This window comes from Leptinotarsa decemlineata, unplaced genomic scaffold (assembly GCF_025532065.1).
Source record: "Leptinotarsa decemlineata unplaced genomic scaffold, Ldec_3_MD MMD2_tig00003736_RagTag_RagTag, whole genome shotgun sequence".
NCBI classification, from domain to species: domain Eukaryota; kingdom Metazoa; phylum Arthropoda; class Insecta; order Coleoptera; family Chrysomelidae; genus Leptinotarsa; species Leptinotarsa decemlineata.
This window is the reverse complement of record NW_027412593.1, coordinates 42,211-61,365: the sequence shown is the minus strand read 5'-3', so window position 1 is coordinate 61,365 and position 19,155 is coordinate 42,211. Positions and strand designations below refer to the sequence as shown.

Sequence of the window (19,155 nt, the reverse complement as noted above, 5' to 3'; positions counted from 1 at the left end):
CATCTTTTTAGTAACTCCCGTGACAGCTAAAAGCGTCTCTCGCGTTATGGAAGCACAAACATTTTTTATACTATTTTTCGAATCCTCTACATTTGTGAATATCGCATATAAACTAAGTCTTTGATATATCACCACAAAAACAAATCTATTGGAGTAATTCTGGACTTCGAGCTGGTATTGTATTGGACCCTTATTTCCAATCCATTTCTCATTAAAGTATCATCCAAATATTCGGTAACTATTCTATTATTATGTGCAGATGCCCCATCTTGTTGAAACCACATATTCAGTCGAGTTTGTATTCGTAAAGTCTCCAGAGATTCGGCAAAACATGTTGTAGAAAAACTAAGTACCTTTCCCAATTGAGAATTCCTTCGAAAAAATCAAATAACCATCAATGATTCCGCACCAAACATTAATCCCCACACAGATTGAAATCTCGTTTCTTGCACCCAATGAGGGTTCACGTCAGACCAATAGTGACATTTATGTTTGTTTATTATACCGTTGTTATGGAAACGGCTTTCATCACTCCATAATATTTTTTTCAGAAACTGATCATCATCATGAATACGGCTGGACAACCATGCAATGAAGTTCAATCTTCTATCAGCATCTCTTGAATATGGGAATATATTTTAGTTATTAAAAAAGAAACATGAAGATTATTACCTGGATGTACTCCTTGAACCAAATTATTTTGTATGGATGGAATTTGTTTTTTGACAAAATACGTTATATTGACGATTTCGAAATATTACAATGCATTGCAACTTGTCTTTTTAGAAATATATGGTTCCAACACCATTTGACCTAGCACTGCAACACTGTTATTCTCATCAGTGGCCGTTTTTGTTTTTTTTTTTCACTTCCGTTCATTAAAACATCCATTTCGTGCCAAAGATTTGGCTAAGCAGCGAATGTGAAGTCTGACGGTAATTTTCTGTCAGGACAACCGATTAGCGTATATTCTCACTGCTTCTTTTGAATCCCTTCTTGCTTCGCCATAAACATATTTCACATCCACTTTTCTGCATTTGAAATTGAACCATTTTTTTAATTTTACGAAAAACCAACACAAAACTGAATACACTTTCGTCAAATCTGACAGGTCTTCTGACAGATCGATAAATACATTATTGCATTATTTTGACTTATTCATGACCCTCTTTATAATATACGCAATAAAATTGCCTTTTTCATCAGTATTCAGGAAACTACAAGTGTGCTGTATGGCTGATTCAAAATTTAATACACATTTAAAAAGCCAGTTGAAAATACTGGGTTACCAGTTAAAAATATTTATATACCACCAACACTGACATTAAAACATGGCAAGTTGACTGGGTGTCACACCAATAGTTGGTTCCACTTATGTCTCGCTTGCGTTTACGCAGTTATTTTTATCAATTGCTTTTCTGGGTTATTCACATTTTGTCTGTCCGTACTGATGACGCCTATAAGCTGAAACATCTATCTACCGGTGGCTCTTAAATTGAAATCAATATTGGAATGACTAGAAATCAATGTGAAGGAAACATTTATAATTTTTACTTACACAATAATTGAACAAGATTACTATTTTGTACTTATTTCATTTACTCGTTTAAAATGATAGTGGTTGAATGTATGAACGAGATTGTTGGTGTCGAATTTGTTCTATCTGTTATATTTTTTCCCCTATTTTTCAAATTTATTGGAATGTTCGACCGTTTCGATTATAGTATGTGAGCTCTAGTTACCTTTTTGTAATTTCCATGAGTAGATGTAAAAGTCAGTTTTATTTTAGTAAGTTATTATAGACTTGATTGAGGTTCTAGATATCGCTTCTATTATTAATACTATTAGGATATTTTTTATGTGGATCATCTCAAAGAAATTTCTAACTTTTGTATTTCTTTCCTTGATCAAACTTTCAACCTTGTCAAAGTCGAATTTATGTTCATTTTGGACAAGGCTGTTGAGTCAGTTTTAGAAATTTGTGTACTTGTATCTATGTTTGTAGGTATTGTTTGGACTGACCTATATAGGTACTTCCACAATCTTTGCATGGCATCCTAAATCGATCATTTTTCAGCCGTATTTTTTCTTCTTTTCAGATATAAAATGTGGACATCCGACAGTACTTCTAAACAGCAGAGTAACGTTAAGTTCCCCAAGTTTAGCACAGGCACCGTGGCGACATATCAGTGCGACGAAGGATACGAAACATTCGGTAACACAAATACTACCTGCTCCCCTTCCGGACAGTGGATTGGTGAACTTCCATTTTGTGGTAAAAAATTATTTATCTCATTTATGTTAAAACAACACTTTTCAATGTATCATGTTATTGTTGTATTTCTAAGAGACTATTCTACTCCAGTGACAATTGATATACACAATTTTGACAGACCACATTGATACCCAGAAAATATAGAATGCTATTCCGTGTTAGTATTTAAATTAATAATTAACCATTTAGTTACCAAGAAAAAATAAAATTCGTTCATAATCAATAAAGACTGAACAGTATCAAGAAAGTAACAAATTTATACTTATAAATGGGAAAGTCACTTACTTAACTCTCACTCATTCATCTCTGTCTCACGTACCGTACGTACGTACTGCTGAGTCCTAGGAAGCTAAAATTTGGTATAAAGGGGCTTCTTAGCTCTTAATGCGCACTAAGGAAGGATTTTCAAATATTCCGAATGGAGCGCCCCCTTTGGGATGAAAGAGAGCGTTTACATATGAAAATTACCTTTTCATCACTGTTTCTCTGTACCGCTATATTTTCGGACACTGAAATTTTATATGTGGGTTCGTTTTATGTTACAGATGTTCAATAAGGAAGGAATTTCAAATATTTCAAGTGGGGCGCCAGCCCGCGGAAAAAAAGCGTTCATAAAATAAAGTTACCTTTTCATCACTTTTTCTCCGTACTGCTATATTTTCAGAGGCTTAAATTTTGTATGTTGGTTCGTTTTATATTCTAGATATGCAATAAGAAGAAGTTTGAATATTCCAAAGAAAACGCCAGCCGCAAGCAAAAAAGGCCCGTTTATAAAATTATCTATTTTTTCATCATCCACTAAATGAAAGCGGTTGCCTCAAACTACACTTATTCTTTCTTTTTCTGTGAACAGTGACAGAGAAAATTAAGCTAAATCGTTATCTGAAAAGTCTGTTGTTCAGTTTTCTCAATTTTTAGTGAATCGATGGAAAATAAACTATAAACAAGTATAGACTCTTTCAAAGTACATTTCAACAGCTACAATAAAACCGAGAAGAGTTTTGAAATAGAAATGGAAACCAAGGAAATATTTGTGAAACATTTTGTTTCCTTGAAAAACTGTAAATATTTTGAGGTTTCAAAAATACTTGCTAATAAAGCATTAAAAAATAGTATGCCGTAAATTATCATGTGAATTGAATTGTTTTTGCGAGGGGAAAAATTAAAACGAAAAATCAGTTTGTTTCGATTTCTTCTCAAAAATTAAGTTTATAATAAAAAGTACTTCGCTAGGAAGTTTTTCAATTTTTCATTATCTAGAATTTTCCTATAAACATTTGGACTTGAATAATTCTGATTTTTCTTGTAAATAGGCTAGGAGAACTTTCTCAATATATTCTTAATAAACGTGTGTTCACACCTGTTTATAAACAGTACATAACAAGTTTCGTATAATTTTTTAGATTAATCAGTAAATCTGTGTGAGCTCTATTCACTGTTTCAATTATATCAGCTCCACAACAAAATATTGTAATTGTAAACTGTCAACTCAATACAGTCTTACAGCTGTGATTGCGGAATTATATTGAAGGTGACCATTTCTAACTTGCATGAAATACATTGACAGGAAAACCTATAATGTATTGATTTTGGAGCTTGAATATTAGGTTTCGGGCTACATAATTTCAAGACGGTTCATATTCGATTTGTAGGCAAAACAGTGCATAAATTATTTTGTATTGTGTAAATTACTTTTTGCACTAATGCAAAAAATTCAATTTTTGGCATAATGGATTTTTACACAAAACGTATATATGTTTTAGATTAACTTTACTTTATTTTTCTCCATTCTCAAACATAATACAAGACTAAACTGACATATCAAAGACTCCTGTAATTATTGCAATACAATTAATTTTTCTCTGGGAGACTTTATACAGTTCATTGGATTCTCGGCTTATTCTTACTGCCACAAAATATCAGTGAAACATACATAATTCAATATATTCATTATGAAAATAATTCAGAATATTGATTAGAAATCGGATAATTTTAAATTCGAAGAGAAGACCAAGGTAGTTCAACTTTCTATATCGTTTTTATGGATATGTTTTTTTCATAAAACTTCAGACCACATTTCTCTTGAGGTGTATCTTAACAAAAACAACCTTGAATTACATAAATATTCATTTTTCAAATGCCATCGAGCATGACCATATGTCGGGGAATTCTTTTTGATCCGCCTACGGAGTCATGATTATTATTGACCTATCGATTACATTCTGATAAGCCCGATTCACGTCAAACAGATTATTAAAAGTCCTCTTACCTCTGCAGGAATATTAGAAACTAGCAATGAAATGTTATGTAGAAAAGATTGCAACAATATCATATCTTCATCAATTTGATACAGATTACTGTAATGTAATGTTTCACCTTTTATCGTGCTAGAAATCGTACGTTGAAAGGTAAGGTCTCGTTAATCCTTGGCTCGCACAAGTTTCGCCTTTTGAGAGTTGTCGTTCGTACGGGGGCGGCAGCTGGTCAACGAAAAAATAGTTTTTGACAGAACCGACAGAAACAGAGAATTTGGCTTACAACAACAAATTTTCTTAAATGGTCAAATTTTTTCAGGAATATACATTGATGAAAGTCTCTGTTGGAATACTCATATTGGGCCCTGAAAGCTTCCCATCAGAAGTGAAAGCTTGACAAGTAGAGCAAGAGTTTTGATTTTTTGACCGAGAAGAATTCGTGGCTGGCTTTAATGTAAATCAAAGTATTTTGTGGGGTTGCAGTCAGATTGTAACAGCTCTACCAATCTGACTGCAACCCCACAAAATACTTGGTTAATACTTTGTTAAATTTGAAGTTCTCTAGGATAGGAATATGCTGAACTGATTTGGGGAGTCTCATTTGTCATCTACTGGCGATTTTTGTTAAGTTTTCGCAAGTCAACCGACCTACTCGACCCGCTCCCTACTATGTAAAATAATGTTTGTTACATTTTCGGAAGTAGACTTTCCATACACGATATGCTTCCTACTATATAAGTATTGTTGATTTTTTCCTGAGTTCTTCTTGATTGATCTCTTCTCCCGTAAAGGTTTGATGTTTAAATATAAGGTTTTCACAGACAGGAATATGCTAAACTGATTTTTGGGTTTTGATTCGTGTTCTGTGTCGTCATCTACTGAATTGATATGGTTCAAAACTATATTGAATTGCTATGAATACTCCCGTTATATTTTGTGTGAGGCATCAGACTTCGTATTTACAGGATAAATACTCAAATACTGTTGTTCCTAGTTCGAAACAAATTTTCTCGAATTTTATATATAAGAAAAAGAATTATATATGAGAAAATGAATTTTATATAAAAGAAAATTAAATATTCATATTTCCCAAACTACGACGAGTACCTCCGTGAATTATCAAATTAGCATGACATGCTTTTGATCAAAGAATGTAAATTTTCACGTTCGGGGATAACTGTGTAAAAATATTTTCTGGTTTTTTTGGCCATGGTCTGCAGGTTTTCATGTCTGACGTTTCGTCTACTACTGTGGTAGTCTTTATCAAAGGCGATGTGGTAACGGTCGCAGTGTCCAAGTTGGTGATCCAGTTGTTCCTTCGTTACCATCGCATTAACTACGATGATGCTATTGGATTTTGGTTTTATATCATTATTATAGTCTATTTCAAAAGAGTGTAGAGTAATAAAATCTCATTAAGTATTCAAAAGCGCTACAGGGTGATCCGTCAATAAATTCTGTCACTTCCCTAGTCCGCATTGCAAATTATGTCGTTTCATAAAGAGCAGGTAGGTATCACCCTGTTTTAAGGGATTTGTCCATTGTTATCGACGGATAAATACTGAGCCAGAGGCGCGCTAGTGGGATAATTGCCAAAAGAATATGCATTCATAAAAATTATATTAAGGAAATAAAAATTTAATACAGCAGAACAGTGTTATTAAAAATATAAAATGTAACAATAAAATATACGAACCGAAATCGGGAAATACTCACAAACACACACGAACTAACTTTACGTATTGAACACTTGTGGGGACTTTAAATCAATTTATTCACAAAAACGACAAGAACTTTACTGGATACGTTATTACAATTTGACACTTGAACAATACTAAAACTGTGAACTTCCCTTAACGTTTAACAACACTCTATTTATACCCTAATTGAATGTTCTAGAGATTACTAGGTACAATTTTCGAGAACCTTCCGAGAAAATAATTATTCAGACTACCCTTAATTCTAAACCCTAACCTAAGCAAAAGTGTCACTGTCACTGATACACTGGTCTCTGTCCAGATTGCTTATCCTGCTACAGTATTTTTACAATTCAATTAAATTATTCTACATCAGTATAGTCTTCATCCGAAGAACTGTCATCATCCCCTGGTGTTATAATTATAGGGTCAACCACCTGATCGACCAAGTTGTCCAGTTCCACATTTTATCTTCCTCTTTTAAAACATGCTGGATTGCTTTTTGCCAGTTTTCTGATGTGATTTCCATAATGGCTTGATCAAACAATACCTTGACATCTTTCATTTTAAATGTGGTATTGTGCCTTGCAACATATCCTTTAACTTGTGCCCATATAAGTTCTATAGGATTTAATTCGCAATGATATGGCGGTAGGCGCAGCACAGTTACTTTATACTTTTCTGCTACATCTTCTACGGCATATTTCATGAAGCGAGATTTATGTTGTTTTACTATGGCTAGTAGTTCCTTCTTTACTGAATTCGTCTCAAACTGAATACCTTTATTTGACAGCCAGTTAATAATTTCTTGCTTTCTCCAAGCTGAAGTTGGTACCTTCTCTAAGCGCCTTGAATGGTAGCTTGCATTATCCATAACCACGACCGAATCAGCTGAAAGAAATTTTAACATTTCCCCGAAGTAGTCTTCGAAGACATCCGAATTCATGTCCTCATGATAATCTCCCGTCCGGCACGACTCAAAGCTTAACAAACCTTCTTTTAAAAATCCGTCTTCGCTTCCAATGTGAGCAATTATAAGCCTCTTCCCTTTTCCCGAAGGCACTTTAATACCCGTCGAAAGGCGTTCTATGAAAGCTTGGCGAGAACTTGTTATATTTTTATCTTGCCACATTTTTTGACTATATAACCTTCGTTTATCCACGTCTCATCAAGATAAAAAAATTTCTTTTGCTCTCTGCGGTACTGCTTTATAGTTGTCAAATATTTTCGTCTCCAGCAATAGTGCCTTTCGATTGTGCTTTTCCCAGGCAAAATTCATACTTTTTAAAGTTTTCCATAAAAGTTTTCTGGATATCAAAGGAATATCGTTATCTTGGCTTATCTCGATAAATATTTTTTCAAGAGTGGGTATTTCCTTTTTAAAATAAAACGAATGAACTTTTCTTCGAATGTCACATTTGGTGTCTTCATCTAAGATTTTTATTGGTCTTCCTGATTTTCTCTTGCATGGACTTACCTGGCCTGATATCTTTCTTTCTCGCAATAATTTAAAAATCGTGGACTGTCCAATTCCAGTCATTCGGGCACATCGCTCAACACTTTCTTGCACAGACAAACTAGGGTGATCGTGTTTTATGCAATCATATACATTTAAAATTATAACTTTTTCGCAAACAGATAGCGGAGAATTTTTTACACTTCTTTTCTTTGGAGTAAATGTCCCCATTTTATAACTTTTTCACTATTTTTATATCACAATATACTGTACGTTTAATTGGTGTAGTAACAATTACTATTATAACTCGAATGTTTAAGACACCATCACAATATATTTAAACTCTTTTTCTTAATTACCTGGGTTTAATAGGTATTGCATGATTGGTGGGCAGGGTCAAAAAGGGATTATTATAATGACATGGCACCTCGGAACTAAGTGTTAACCCTTTTTTGAGAAATCATGCTCAAGTATATGAACCTAAATTGCATATTAAATAAGTTTACAAGAACCACTAAAATTAATCTTAATCTTTTTTTAAGAAATTTTACTTACCTAAATACATGTAGGTACTTAGTTTTAGACCAAATTACTTCCCAAAATGGCCTTTTATTATTATCTATGTCTGTAATTTTTAATTTACTTTAATTATTAAGTTTAATAATCCTAAGATTTGCCTACGCCCATGGACGACAACGAAATTCAGGCAAATTTTATGACACTTCATGATTTATTACTCTACACTCTTTTGAAATAGACTATAGTGGGTCTGGATTCTGGATTGGTTTCTCTCGATTGGATTACCTGACCTTGTTTATGTACCTTTAAGTGCATCTTAGAATGAGATGATGTGACTGACACCCATGAAGGATTAAGAATCAGATTAGTAAAAAAAAATTGATCATCAGAAATTTTCGAGCGCGTCAGATTAAGGTAGGGTGAGTTAATTACATGCTGAAAAGTGTATATTCCAGTAATCTGACAATTTGAGAGTGACGTAAAGAAAGGAAAGGGCAGCAAAGTTGTAAAAAAATAACGTCATTTCGACATTCTCGAGCGTAGCTAATTTTTTTTATTTTGAAGGAAATATTTCAAGGGTAACGAAAAATATATAATCTGATGATGTCCGCAACCCAAAATAACAAAAATTCGTCGATAAAGTTCAATGCGTGCAGCTGTGTGATACCTATATTTCCCTCTCCGCGTTTCTATTCCTCTTCCACTTTTTCTCTATCTATTACTCTCTCACTCCGTCCCCGTCTCTGAAGTCTGTTGTCATGACGCCATCACAGCTGATCACAGAGACTCGTTCATGATGAAGATGATGATTAATTAATCAATTGATTACAAAAAATCAAATGTTTCTGTTGATGGTGAACTTTTTTTGCACATTATAATAATTGTCGCGAGTTTGCGTCAGATCGAAATCGTCAGATTATTGAATGAGAGCTTTTTTTTGGTGCACTCAACATCCCCTTAGAAAATCTGACGCGCTCGATTAAATTTTTTTCTTTTCTCTTCAAACCCTTGCATACAACCACCCGCATCATGCAAACGATCAGATTAACATACGATCATTATTAAAAAAGTAGGACATTGATGCTATCAATATCTGACGCGCTTGAGTATGTCCATGCAACAGTATTTTTTTTACATATTTAAAAATCTATTGCCGCTTCACCCACCGATGAAAAGGTATATATTATATGTAAAACTTTTTTTTTCTTCTTATCATCTAAGCTTTGCAACCTGATATGTCTTTATGACGCTCGAGTAAATCCCCATTTCGCATCGTGGGCTCCCCCACGATGCGTATCACTGTGTTCAGAGATACGGTTACCTCCACTTTTTCCTGGTTCCAATCTATTGTCCTGTAACTTTATACATCATAGCATGCGTTAAATCCAGTAGTTCTGATTCTTTGCAGACTTGTTTATGATGTTTTCAAATTTTGACGATTAAAATCCTGAAGGACTAGTTTTTGAAAAAACTTGCTTTGAAAGTTTTTGAAGTAGACTAAATTTGCTACAATATGATACTAGAACTGTCTCTGTAGACCTAGTAGTTTCCGGATCAAGCCTTTCAAAGTTTATAATTTTTTTTTCGAACTTCGCAATTTTTTGCAATTCTGTCTTTCTGATTAATTCAATTTTGAGCCTGATTATACCATCGAAGCTTTTTATGAATGGATGTTAAAAAATAAAATGAGAAGTGTGAACGTTGATGTTTGAGAAGAATGAACTAGGAAGACATTGAAATAAACAACTCAAAGAGTAAGGAGTGAAATGTAGAAGAATTGATAAATTCTTATTTATGTGATGGAACACATGATTCAAAAATAAAAGTCAGTTTTGAAATAAAACAATTCCATCTTTGATTTTGTCTATTATTTATTGAGCTACGAATACAAGAATGCACCAATCCCATGCAGTAAACAAGAAATAAACGAGCGAGGCCTGACTGCCGATATTATTAAATGTGTCATAGCAACGCACTTCTTTCTATAGGAATCGTCATACACTTGCGACTGATATGACTTCAGCAGCTGCTTTCATCACGCGTAGTCTTTCTGCTTGAGGATCTGAGCTTCTAATGTCATACCATGTACTGCTGAGAATTTTATAACCTGTGCTTTTAAAACAAACAGTCGTGTGTTTGAAGGGTCTCTCAACGATCAAACTGTCCTCCCCATACTTTGCAAACAAGCGAGTTTTGACTGTTCGTAGTTGAGGTCGTTCTCCTTCTATCTGGTCCATGAGTTCATCTAGAGAGAATTGACACTCCTCAACGTTCTCTTCCAGAAATGAATAAATCTTTTTCATGGCCTTATCAACTGTGGGATGCTGACGATTTTCCCTGGACTTTCCTGTTGGTGGTGCCTGGTAGAGCTTTGTTTGGCAAAACCTATGATATCTATCATCAAGGGCTACCAAATCTGTCTTCGCAAATATACGCTCTTTCATTTTACGAGTCAATTCATCACCACGTTTCTCAGCTGCTTTCAAGATGGTTGTATTGAGAGACAACTTTTCCGCAGTAATGTTCCGTTTTTCTGGCTTCTTCTTCCTTTCTGTCACAAAGAACTCTCCAGTTATTTTGTCTCCACATAGACAACAGTGTTCTCTGAAATTGAACTGCTCAGAAACTGATCTCGTGGCCCTTGATGGCGTAATATATGATTTTCCACTGCTAACATCTGCTTTGATCAACTTCGGATTGTTGTATTTTATCTGACAAGCACTGTGCACATATATCTCATTTACGCCCTTCAATAAACGCTGATTTTCTATGTTCTTAAGGGAAATACTCGACGCAAAAAGGGTTTTTACACCTCTTTCCTTCACTAGGCGCACTTGACCTTCACTTAAAGTCTCCTTACATATAAAACACAAACCCAGACTGGGACTGAGATCAGACATTCTGTAGATTTGAGTTCAAATGGCACTCACGTTATGGGCAGCCGGCTAGTCAAAAACAGAGGTCACAAATTGCATTATTCATTAGGCCAACATCACAAATAAGTCTGCAAGAAATCAGAACGACCGGATTTTTAAAAACTAGTCCTTTAGGGTTATTATCGTCAAAATTAGAGAAAAAGCCCGATTTTTCGCTGTTTTTTCGGTTTTTGACAAAGTTGCTTTCGGCGCTTGAGGTCACAAACTTGGATTATTCATTAAGCCAACATCACAAACAAGTCTGCAAAAAATCAGAACTACCGGATTTGATGTATACTGCCCCATACTTTCAGGCGAAAAAGTTACTGGATTACTAGAACGACCCGCAGCTACAAGGACTCTTGTATGTCCGGGTGTTGCTAACAGCAGGGGAGCCCACGTTGCAAAATGGGGATTTACTCGATCGTCATTGAGACATATTAGGTTGCAAAGCTTAGATGATAAGAAGAAAAAAATGTTATATAATATATACCTTTTCATCGGTGGGGAAAGCGGCAATACATTTTTAAATATGTAAAAAATACTGTTGCATGGACATACTCGAGCGCGTCAGATATTGATAGCATCAATGCCCTACGTATTTTCAATAATGTTGGTATGTTAATCTGATCGTTTGCATGATATGGGTGGTTGTACGTAAGGGTTAAAGGTGAGAAGAAAAAAAATTCAATCGAGCACGTCAGATTTCTTAAGGGGGTGTTGAGTGCAACAAAAAAAAGCTTCCATTCAATAATCTGACGATTTCGATCTGACGCAAACTCGCGGTCATTATAATAATGCGCAAAAAAAATTGACATTTTGAAATACTCAAGCGCGTCAGATTAAGATATATATGGTTCATCTTTATGTTGTAGACGTGCTGTCTCATAATCTGACGATTATCTAGAGGGATTCGCTTAATCTGACAAAAACAATATTTTTTTTTAATTCATTAAACTTAATTAATCGAAAAGCTCAGGAAATAGCATGCAAATGAATAAGTATAAGATTTTCAAGTAGAATACTTGTATTTATAAGAAAATATTTTTTTTAAATGCTCAAAAAATTAAATTTTTTATAATCAATTGATTAATCAATGAAGAAAAGAGAAATGAAACTTTCTATGTTTAGTGGTATAAAACATAGAAGGTTTAATTTCTCTTTTCTTTATTATGATTTTCTACCACGTAGTAATGGCTACATATATCAATCAATCGATTAATTAATCATCATCTTCATCTTCATCACGAACGAGTCTCTGTGAACAGCTGTGAGGGCGGCATGGCAACAAAAATCTGAGTCGAGACGGAGTGAGAGAGTAATAGATAGAGAAAAGTGAATAGGCAATAGAAGAATAGAAACTCGGAGAGGGAAATATAGGTATCACACAGCTGCACGCATTACACTTTATCGACGAAATTTGTTATTTCGACTTGCGGAAATCGTCAGATTATATATTTTTCGTTATTCTTGAATTATTTCCTTCAAAATAAAAAAAAATTAGCTACGCTCGAGAATGTCGAAATGACGTTATTTTTTTACAACTTTGCTGCCCTTCCCTTTCTTTACGTCACTCTCAAATTGTCAGATTACTGAAATATACACTTGTTAGCAGTTAACTAGCTCACCCTACCTCAATCTGACGCGCTCGAGAATTTCTAATCTGATCCTTTAACCCTCACTGGCGGCCTTATATATGAGGCTCATATTTGGTGGAGGTACTTAACCGGGTACAAGGTATCCCCCTGTATATTAATCTGCCGCGCAGATTCCCGAAATCCCCGCTTGGGCTCTCCTATTATAAAGGGTCTCTGGGGTCTGTAGGACAGGAGGTTGAAAAAAGATGGATTACTCCATAAAAAAGTAGCTTTTCAAAAATAAAAGACAATTTTTCAAAATATATTTTTTATGGAGATACGGATTTTAATCCATTATAGGTTTCAAAAGTGATATTTATCAGCGTAAACGGAAGTGACCAAATATATCATATGAACCAAACAACCTTGAAACCAACCCAATGGAAATGTTCATTCGCACTGATACATTTTTAGAAACTGTAGATATCGATCAAATAACCTCGTCGCAGAGTGTGATGAATGCCAAATCAGATTTGAAACGGTTTATGAGTGAGGGGCAGATCATGAATGAAGCACCACTCGGATACACTCCATTGCTTTTCATTGTTCTATGGATGTTCGGTAATGTACCTACAATAATGAAAGGTAGTTAATTGAAATTATAACTTTCGCTCAGAGGCGGATTTGACGAAGTTCGAAAAGTAACGAACCCTCCCTCAAAATTCCAAGTCGTCTGCCAAATGCCTGCCCTAAATCAAAATGATAAATCATCCACAAACTGCGGAAAAATGTAGGATGTAGTCTGAAATCGAAATTTCATCATCTTTTCTAGATTGGGATCATTATATACACTACCGGGCATAAAATTAGTGTTACCTCATGAGTTGAAGTTATCTTGTGAATTTATTTTTTCATTTAAAATATTTTGGATGTACCATACTGTATTAATGAATTGCTTCAAAAACATAGTTGTTGTTTCTGCGATAAGCGTTAGACAAAAAACGGGCTCTTGTCAGAATTCCTAAAAAAACTTTCAATTATTCATTTATTTATTTCATACACTATTCTACAGGATGAACCCGATTACAGGATAGGGAGAAACAGTGGCATTTACAAATGTGTAATAACATAATTTGATTTGTGAATCAATAAAAAAAATAAAAACAGAACTGTCAGTTAGTCAGTTAGCTAAGAAATGTCTTTTGATTTGTATAATCTGGCGGTTGAATATATCTAGGACAAGTCTAACAGAATTACAAGTATCGCACATTCTATAGATTGGGGATTTTTTTCATTAAATTTGTTAGTGGAGTGTTGATATAAAAGGTGACACTATTCCTAGATAACCGTCTAGGAACCCAAAAAATCAACATATGTAACAATTGGGAGCTGGTAATGATATTGTTTATGACCTTGAGACTACAAAAATTTTGAGTTTCAAGCAATTCATAATAGGGTATTCCTACAGTAGAATACGTGTCTTCGAATTTGAAAGACATGTATTTTAAGCGCTTCTGTAGGGCTTCTACTTGATTTATTTGACCACACAACAGATGCATATTCCAGCCTAGATCGAACAAAAGTGACATAAAGTAATTTCAATGTTGAAGCTTTTTCGAGGTCGTTTGTATTTCTAACTAAGAATCCATACATGCGATAAGCAGCTGTCAGAGTAGTGTCAATATATTTATTGAAAGAGAGGAGTGAATCAAAAGTAACACCTAGATCAGTGAGTGTGTCAGGACGCTACAGAACTTGATTGTTTATGACGTAGTTGTGTAATGTCAGATTCGGTTTTCAGTAAGTGAGAAATTGCATTACATTTGGATATTTTGAGAGATAGATTATTCTCCCGACACAATGCAGCAACACGATTTAAATTCAGACGTTCGCAATCATTAGAACATGTTATATATTGTGTTTCAGTTTCAAGGCATCTGCGTATAAAATGAAATTGACATTAATCACATCTCCGATATCATTAATGAACATATTGAACAGTAGGGGTCCTAGATTTAACCCTTGTGGTACACCAGATGTAGCTACATATTCGACAGATTGAGGCAATTGAGTTGGACACGCTGCTTGCAGTTGCAAAAATACGATTTGAAGAGAGTAATTAAGTCATTGTTAAAGTTTTATCTGTCAATTGCCCTTTGTCTGCTAACTCCAAGGCCTGATTCAGGGCGAAGCAGGACTGCAACAGCTAGAGATGAGAGTTTTCTCGTAACTAGTGCTTTGAGAAACCGAACAGTTACGGCAGTTCCCCTTCGAAGTAATCTGCAAGAAGTCAGAAACGTAAATATAAGTGGATAGTTAGGAGGCTACTCCGTGCTGCTGGATTATCTTTCCGAACTAGAGCTACTGGACCGCCGTCTTCCCGTCAACACTGGATTGCAAGATTGAATTTTTCACAAGAACACTTGGCTTGGACACAGATTGGATGAATCGTCACTCTGCCTCACGAGATAGACGTGTACGACTATGGAGACGACCAGACGAGAGATATTTAGGTTAGGTTGAGTCCAAAGTGAATGGGTATATTCGACCCTTCACCGCAACCCGCAAGAGTTAATTGTGGCTCACACCTTTTCACACTCGACCAAATAAACCCAGCTTCTTGACGAAGCCGATTAGTTTGTATGGTGAGTGATCTTTCAGGTCAGACGGTAAGAGTACGACTCTGCCGAACTCAAAAAACCTGATTTGGTCCCCAGCGGGGCAGGCACAAAGTATATGCTCTGCTGTTTCATCATTAATGAAGTAGTCGGATAGTCAAAGCGCAAGCCGCGACAACCTTCCCATATGAGAGTTTTTGCACATCAGCTACACCTGACGATGCCTTAGATTCAACCGTGCAGGGCTTTTTCGCCTCTGGTTTTGGTTAATCATCACTTTAGCGCAAACATTTGCTAACCTGCTTATGGGGGGTTTGCTCCTCCACTTGAGACAGATTCTGCGCACGCCGCTCAAGAATTTGGTGCAAGGCGGTTTCATAAGGTACCCCACCCTTGAGGAGAAGCCTCAGTCGTTTCCTGGCTCCACCACCAAACCTTTTTTTTTTAGATTCAGTTATTGGATCAGGAGTTGGAGAGTTGAGAAGCTCTCGCTCCTGATCCAAATTTACAGGGAGGTCAGTTGGAGTCGTAAGCTCGACATCCACCTCCTCTGTAGACACGCTCCTTATCTAAATTTACAGGGCGGTCAATTGGAGTCGCAAGCTCAACATCCATCTCCTCTGTAGGGGGGTAATATAATATAACCAGACGAGAGATCTGCCCAAGCATGTATTGCCGAGCGACTTCCATTTGGTGGCAGATTAATTATGGCATGGAGAGGCATATCGTTTGACGCTCGCATGGAGTTAGTCTTCATTGAAAATGGCACATTGAATGCACATAAGTACCTATTGGAGGTTCTATATGCCTTTTCTTGGAGACGACGCAATATTTATGCATGATAATGCACGGCCCCATACTGCTTGTATCGTTACTCAGTGTCTTAACGAGGTTCATCTCACACGATTTGTTTGGCCTGCTCACAGTCAGGATTTGAATCTCAATGAACATGTTTGGGATCAGCTTAAGAAACGGTTACGGAGACATGTGCCGACTCTCAAAAATTTTAGAGAGATATGCGACATAGTGGTACAAAAATGGGTGAATCTTCCGCAGAATGCAATCCAAAACCTTATTCAAATCAAGCTGTTATCACTGCAAGAGGAGAAAACACTCTTTACTGAAGCCCTTACATTTTTCCTTTTTCAAATAAATGTATAACAGATTGAATAAAAAAGCCCTCTCGAAACAGCTACTTTCATATAAACATTAAATCACAAGAAAGAAAAATACTTTTGAAACAACTACTTTTATATGAACACTAAATTATACAAAAAACACTTTTCTCTATTCAGTTTGTATTCCAAACTACAAACATTCATTAAGGAATTGAATCATATATCATTCACAGGATTGCTACACAATATAGTAAATAAAAGTGGTAAACTTTCACTTACATGGAACACTGTTTTCCTTTCCGAAGCTCTGGTCTATCAGATATATTCCTCACAGTAGTAGGGGGCTGTGGAGAATCATTCTTCAGAGTCGTAGGGGCTGTATAGAATAAATCATTCCTCAGAGCCGTAGGGGACTGTGTGGCATGGTCAAGTTATTAGAAACTCAAGTTTCTAAATGCAAAAAACTGTTTTCCTCATTGGTGGACATCGGATGTTGGAAGAATCTCACATTTTTTGTATGAAGATGGAGAAGTGGAAAGCCAAAACATTACTTTGCCAAAAATTATTCTCCCCGGAAAATATACCCCGTTCAATTCAAGTCGATAAGCTAATGAATACTAAACATTGCTCCAAGCAAATTATATTTTTGATGCAAATTTGCTTTAATTTTTCAAATTCGCTGAAAAGTAACTCCAGTAACTCCATAATATGATTTTGGGTCAATTGCATAAAATTCATCTGCACTTTAATAATTACTTTATAAAGAGATATTTTATATTCCATTTTTCAATTCAGATATCGGGCGTATTCGGAAAGCTAAACAGATCCATTTCCATTAATTTTTGCCCATAAGTATTAACATCTCTGCCAAATGATAATGCTTCAAAATGAACTTTCAAACAGCTTTTTTTTCTGATCTGATAAGTTTGTACCTAATACGTTTAATTAACGAATAAATCGGTTTGGTATCTTTTTTTTTTCGACTTACTTTTCGAATATCAATATTGAGGGCGATCTAAAAATTGTAGGCTAGATAACAAGAATAGTGCTATAATATACAGTGTCATCCCCAAATTCTGCACCATAAGGAAGTTTGTGCATTCCCTAAAACTATACATGCACTAACAAAATACTGTAAAACACACGTAATATACGAGGACCTTCAAATATTTGATTTTGAGACAGGAGTAAAGTACTCTCATTTGAAAAATCTTGGGAAATGTTATTTGGAAAAGTTGTTCAGCATCAAAAAATACATCTAGATTTGAAGTCGTGGCCGTTTAAGCGAAGTTATATTTTTCAACTTTTTTTTAAATAGGGACTACGAAAAAAATTGCTAAAACGGTAAATAGACAGCATTCTGTATACGACAGTTTATTTTAAAAGCCTGTAATATTACGAATTACACAACTATGGTGTTAACCACGATCAATTTTTTTGAAGAGTGAAATAACTCGCAAAGTTTTTGGTGCAAAGTTATTTATATTTTTTTAACACCGAAAAGTACTCAAAATTATACATTATTGTAACAAGAACTTGATATTCAATAATATTAAATCACAAAACATAAAAATAAAATAGGTATTTTGGAGCAAACTCATTGATTTTCTGGAGATTATTTTGGAGAACTATTTTGGACAAGAAAATCTCAGAAAATCATTGAGTTTGTTTCGAAATACTTCTTTTATTTTGATGATTTGGATTTGATATTATTGAATATTGAGTTCTCCTTACAATACTGTATAATTTGAGTACTTTTCGGTGTTAACAAAAAATAAAAATAACTTTGCACCATAAACTTTGAAAATCATTTTACTGTTCAGAAAAATTGACCGTGGATAACACGATAGTTGTGTAATTGGTAATATTACAGCCTTTTGAAATAAACCGTCGTATACAGGATGATGTCTATTTATTATTTTATCAAATTTTTCGTAGTCCCCATTTTGAAAAAATGGATGAAAAAACAAATCTTCACTTACATGTTCATGGCTCCAAATAGATTTTAAATAACATTTACCAAGATTTTCCAAAATAAGAGTACTTTGCTCTTGTCTGAAAATCAAATATTTGAAGGCTCCTCGTATATTACGTGTGTTTTACTGTATTTTGTTGGTGCATATTTAGTTTTAGGGAATGCACACACTTTTATCAAGAATAGCTTCTTGTCGGAAAATCCTTAATAAATAAGTTTCCCATATGGTGCATACTTTGGGTATGGCACTGTACAAAAGAAAAGAAATTTGGCTGGTCGTTCCAGCCAAATAAACAGACAAATTCTTCCGCTTCATTACTTTCGTATAGATATTATTTTAAATTAACAGATATAAATAGAATAATAATTGCGTTCTAATAATAACTATATTCAATTGATATGAATTTTTCATTCTCTGTGTCTTGGAGAAAGTACACACAAAAAAAAAAAATCTTGGATCAAGCATGACTGCATTGACTCAAGAAAATGATTTGTTTGTATATAACGAAAGAGATAATTTGTTCATTTCAAAAAAATCAATTTTTTCATTTTGAGAAATTAATATATTCACTTTGACATAATCACGGTTTTGAGTTTAAAATCAATTTACTCTATTATATAACATAATTTTCTTGATCTGAAATTATGAATTACTCACAGTGAGAATTGGATTCATTCACTCCAAGAAAAATACTTTGTTTGTGTTAAATATGATTACTTTGAATGGAAAGAATTATATTAACCGATCTG

At 34.7% G+C, this 19,155-nt stretch overlaps 1 protein-coding gene across 1 annotated transcript in view; it reads left to right on the top strand.

Annotated features, from left to right (window-relative positions):
• Positions 1–2,103: 2,103 nt before the first annotated feature.
• LOC141483520 (E-selectin-like) overlaps positions 2,104–19,155 on the top strand; it is a gene marked incomplete at its 3' end in the record, with an annotated part of 56,588 nt that continues 39,536 nt past the window's right edge. The window contains exon 1 of the mRNA XM_074178197.1: positions 2,104–2,275. Within this exon, the coding sequence (XP_074034298.1) occupies positions 2,107–2,275 (169 nt within the window). The remainder of the gene's footprint in view (positions 2,276–19,155) is intronic.